This window comes from Chrysemys picta, chromosome 4 (genome assembly GCF_011386835.1).
Source record: "Chrysemys picta bellii isolate R12L10 chromosome 4, ASM1138683v2, whole genome shotgun sequence".
NCBI classification, from domain to species: Eukaryota; Metazoa; Chordata; order Testudines; family Emydidae; genus Chrysemys; species Chrysemys picta.
Genome location: NC_088794.1, coordinates 20,233,484 through 20,238,417, shown reverse-complemented (window position 1 = coordinate 20,238,417; position 4,934 = coordinate 20,233,484). Strand labels below are relative to the sequence as shown.

Here is a 4,934-nt window from a genome sequence, read left to right as displayed (position 1 = left end):
ATTGATATGCAAACTAGACACAATCAACTCCGGTTTGAATAAGGACTGGGAATGGCTGAGCCATTACAAACATTGAATCTATCTCCCCTTGTAAGTATTCTCACACTTCTTATCAAACTGTCTGTACTAGGCTAGCTTGATTATCACTTCAAAAGTTTTTTTTTTCTCTTAATTAATTGGCCTCTCAGAGTTGGTAAGACAACTCCCACCTGTTTATGCTCTCTGTATGTGTGTATATATATCTCCTCAATATATGTTCCATTCTATATGCATCCGAAGAAGTGGGCTGTAGTCCACGAAAGCTTATGCTCTAATAAATTTGTTAGTCTCTAAGGCCTTGTCTACACTACGAGAGTAGTTCGATTTTACTTGCATCGAATTTTTGTAATCGATATTGCAAAGTCGAACGTGTGTGTCCACACTAAGGACAGTAATTCGACTTTGTGCGTCCACACTAACGGTGATAGCGTCGACATTCGAAGCGGTGCACTGTGGTCAGCTATCCCACAGTTCCCGCAGTCCCCTCTGCCCATTGGAATTCTGGGTGTAGCCGGCAATGCCTTCTGGGTAACAAAATGAGTCGAGGGTGCTTTTGGGAAACTGTCGTCATCCGTCCATCACTCCCGCCCTCCCTCCCTGAAAGCGCCGGCGGGAAAACAGTTCGCGCGCTTTTCCAGTCATTGACAGCGCGGACGCCACTGTACTCCGAGCATGGAGCCCGCTGCGACCATCGCTGCAGTTGTGGCCGCTCTCAACGTCTCGCAGCTTATCATAAAGGTTTCCCTGAGGCAGATGCAGAAAAGTCAGGCAAGGAGGCTACGGCACCGCGGTGATGTCCTGAAGTCTGAGAGTAGCACAGACCTGTCAGAAAGCAGGCGACCCAGCGCCGAGGACATCACAGTGGCAATGGGTCATGTTGATGCCGTGGAACGGCGATTCTGGGCACGGGAGACAAGCACTGAGTGGTGGGACCGCATAGTGCTGCAGGTCTGGGATGAATCCCAGTGGCTGCGAAACTTTCGCATGCGGAAGGGAACTTTCCTGGAACTTTGTGAGTTGCTGTCCCCTGCCCTGAAGCGCAGTGACACCCGGTTGCGAGCTGCACTGAGTGTACAGAAGCGAGTGGCCATAGCCCTGTGGAAGCTTGCAACGCCAGACAGCTACCGGTCAGTCGCGAACCAGTTTGGGGTGGGCAAATCTACCGTGGGGGTTGTTGTGATGCAAGTAGCGAAGGCAATCGTTGATGTACTGCTGCCAAAGGTAGTGACCCTGGGAAACGTGGAGGCGATCATAGATGGCTTCGCAGCGATGGGATTCCCAAACTGCGGTGGGGCCATAGATGGAACTCACATCCCTATCCTGGCACCGGACCACCAGGCCACCCAGTACATTAACCGAAAGGGATACTTTTCCATGGTGCTGCAAGCACTGGTGGACCACAGGGGACGTTTTACCAACATCTACGTGGGATGGCCGGGCAAGGTTCATGACGCTCGTGTTTTCAGGAACTCTGGTCTGTTTAGACGGCTGCAACAAGGTATTTACTTCCCGGACCACAAAATAACTGTTGGGGATGTGGAGATGCCTATAGTCATCCTCGGGGACCCAGCCTACCCGCTAATGCCCTGGCTCATGAAGCCCTATACTGGCGCCCTGGACACTGAAAAAGAACTCTTCAACTACCGGCTGAGCAAGTGCAGAATGGTGGTGGAGTGTGCTTTTGGCCGTCTCAAGGGGAGATGGAGAAGCTTACTGACTCGCTGTGATCTCAGCGAAACCAATATCCCCATTGTTATAGCAGCTTGCTGTGTGCTCCACAATCTCTGTGAGAGCAAGGGGGAGACCTTTATGGCGGGGTGGGAGGTTGACGAAAATAGCCTGGCTGGTGATTACTCACAGCCAGACAGCCGGGCGATTAGAAGAGACCAGCGGGAAGCGCTGTGCATCCGGGAGGCTTTGAAAGCAAAGTTCCTGAGTGAGCAGGGTAACCTGTGATTTTATAGTTTGTGTACTGAGAAGCTAAACCTGCCCCCGTTTCTTTACCCAGGTAATGTTGACTATCCTATCCAGTTACATACCCCCTTCACCCCCCCTCCAACACACGTGTCGAAATAAAAATAGTTCTACTTTGTTAAAGCACACCGTTTTCTTTAATACTGTTTTAGCGGGAATTTTTTAAAACTGGGACGCAGACTGTGGTGCGGGGCGGGTCTAGTGTTGTGATGCGAATGCAGCTTCTAAACTCAAGGATTGACAGGCTCCGCTGCGGTGGGATGCTTGTTTCAACGGAGCCTGTCACCCCTCCTGATCGGGACTGTGTGTATGGGAGGTCTATTTGACTTTGTGGCAGGGGGAGGACGGTTACAGATCCCATGCTGTGTGGCTCTGTGATCCTGTCTAAGGACCGGCGCTTAAGATCTGTAACTGCCCTCCCCCGCCACAAAGTCACAGAGCAACCCACCCCCCCCAACATTACATCAAAACAACCTCCCAGACTAACCGGGGCAACTAGTCACTGCATCACTGCACTGTGTATGTGCCCTGCTGCTGTGCCTGCCCCCGACTATGTACCCTGCCAAAGGAGACTGTCCTGTCCAATTTCCAACCCCCTTTCCCCTCCTCCTCCAAAAGAACATGATTGAAACAGTAGTTAACAGAAACGAATTTTTTATTATCAACTACACATGGCATTGGGAGGTGAAACTTGGACGTGGGCTTGTGTCAGGCGGGAAGGAAAGAACTTTTCAAATTTTGGGAAATGAGAGCCTTCTGCTACTAGAGCTCTCTGCAGGGGTGGAGTGAGAGTTAGCAGGGACTCTGCCGCCTCTCCTTCTTTGCACTTTGGGTGAGGTGGGTATGGGACTTGGTGGCGGGGGAGGGCGGTTAGAGATGGACTGCAGCGGGGCTCTGTCCTCCTGCCTCCGTTCCTGCAGAACATCCACAAGGCGCCGGAGCGTGTCCGTTTGCTCCCTCAGTAGTCCAAGCAGCGTTTGAGTCGCCTGCTGGTCTTCCTGCCGCCACCTCTCCTCCCGATCCATGTTGGCTTGGTGCATTCGGGTCAAGTTCTCCCGCCACTGGGTCTGCTGTGCTGCCTGGGCTTGGGAAGAGGCCATAAGCTCAGAGAACATGTCCTCCCGTGTCCTCTTCTTCCTACGCCTAATCCGCGCTAGCCTCTGGGAGTGTGATTCCAGGCTAGGTTGTGAGACAGTCGCAGACGGGGCTGTGGAAATGGGAAAAAGGGAGTGAATTCCTCTGAAAGATAAATGTAGTTGTGAACAAAGAACATAGTCTTTCTCTGTGAACAAGACCATGCACAGCACCTTTCACATGCGCACTCAGCACAAGGTCGAATTCTCGGCCTTCGCATTCTGTGCCTGGGGTCTTGAACAGCACATTTGAGAAGCGAGGCAGCACAACGGAATTTCTGTTGCAGGCAGACATGGTAAGCCGTACACTTGTGGCAGTTTAAAACTTTTATATTACCACTGGCCTCATTTCACATTTAAATCAATGTCAGTCCCTGCTGCCAGCAATCCGGCAAGCGGGAACTCTGCCCCTGTCCCACCCCCTCGCGGCTGTCCCCGGGAATGATCCCTTTCGGCTGCCCCTCTCCCGCCTCCACCGCGTGGCTGCAAACCAGCGGTGACAGTTCTGTAAAGGAACGGGAAAGCAGTCCCAACACTAACATTCCCCTACCTAATTAAAAGCAGGTCACCATGGCCGACATCACCCTGATGAGGATCTCCGAGAGCGACAAAGAGAGAATGCTCCGGGAAAGCCTCCAAAGACCAGGGCCGTATGCCGCCCTGCTGTGCAGAGCAATGATCCCCGAGTACCTGATAATCTCGTGGCGCGGCAACGTGTCGTACTTCGGAGGACCCAATAAGGCCGCTCTCCCCAAGAACCTCATGCAACGGCTTTCAAGTTACCTCCAGGAGAGCTTCATCGAGATGTCCCAGGAGGATTACTGCTCTATCCCCGCACATATAGACCGCATTTTACTGTAGCTGCAGTAGCAGGGAATACACAGTAGAGCGGCTTGTGCAGGACAATCACTGAAAACCGGACATTGCTAGATTTCTTTTCAAAACTTGCACTGCCCCTTACTAAACCGTTAAGCGCCTAGGGCACACTAATCATGAACAACCCATTCTTTTAATTGTTAATATTCCTGTTTTGTTAAAAATAAATGTTTAGATGTTTACAACACTTACTGGCTGATCCTTCACCAGATTCTGTGTCCGGGGTAATGGCTGGGGACGCTTCGTAGGGGATCTCTGTAAGGGTGATGAAGAGATCCTGGCTGTCGGGGAAATCAGCGTTGTGAGAGCTGCCAACTGCCTCGCCCTCCTCATCTCCTTCCTCATCTTCCCCGTCCCCTAACATGTCTGAGGAACCGGCCGTGGACAGTATCCCATCCTCAGAGTCCACGGTCACTGGTGGGGTAGTGGTGGCGGCAGCACCGAGGATGGAATGCAGTGCCTCGTAGAAACGGGATGTCTGGGGATGGGATCCGGAGCGTCCGTTTGCCTCTTTGGTCTTCTGGTAGCCTTGTCTCAGCTCCTTGATTTTCACGCGGCACTGCGTTGCATCCCGGCTGTATCCTCTCTCTGCCATGTCTTTAGAGATCTTCTCGTAGATCTTTGCATTCCTTCTTTTGGATCGCAGCTCGGAAAGCACGGACTCATCGCCCCACACAGCGATGAGATCCAAGACTTCACGATCAGTCCATGCTGGGGCTCTCTTTCTATTCCCAGACTGCACGGCCATCACTGCTGGAGAGCTCTGCATCGTTGCCAGTGCTGCTGTGCTCGCCACGATGTCCAGACAGGAAATGAGATTCAAACTGGCCAGACAGGAAAAGGAATTCAAATTCAAATTTTCCCGGGGCTTTTCCTGTGTGGCTGGTCAGAGCATCCGAGCTCGCACTGCTG

The 4,934-nt window shown here is 52.1% G+C and overlaps 1 protein-coding gene across 1 annotated transcript; it reads right to left on the bottom strand.

Annotated features, from left to right (window-relative positions):
• Positions 1 to 2,650: 2,650 nt before the first annotated feature.
• LOC135982911 (uncharacterized) lies at positions 2,651 to 4,934 on the bottom strand. Its single transcript, XM_065591529.1, has 2 exons — positions 4,215 to 4,934; positions 2,651 to 3,220 (listed from the first exon to the last, which is right to left on the bottom strand). Exons 1-2 carry the CDS (start codon positions 4,789 to 4,791, stop codon positions 2,745 to 2,747), a joined length of 1,053 nt encoding a protein of 350 aa, XP_065447601.1. The 5' UTR covers positions 4,792 to 4,934; the 3' UTR covers positions 2,651 to 2,744.

Bases quoted from the DNA above. Each gene is read 5' to 3' on its own strand.
- LOC135982911 (XM_065591529.1), bottom strand. From the start codon at position 4,791: ATGCAGAGCTCTCCAGCAGTGATGGCCGTGCAGTCTGGGAATAGAAAG. The intron at 3,221-4,214 runs GTAAGTGTTGTA...CCATTTCCACAG, and splicing joins ATCTGGTGAAGGATCAGCCA to CCCCGTCTGCGACTGTCTCA.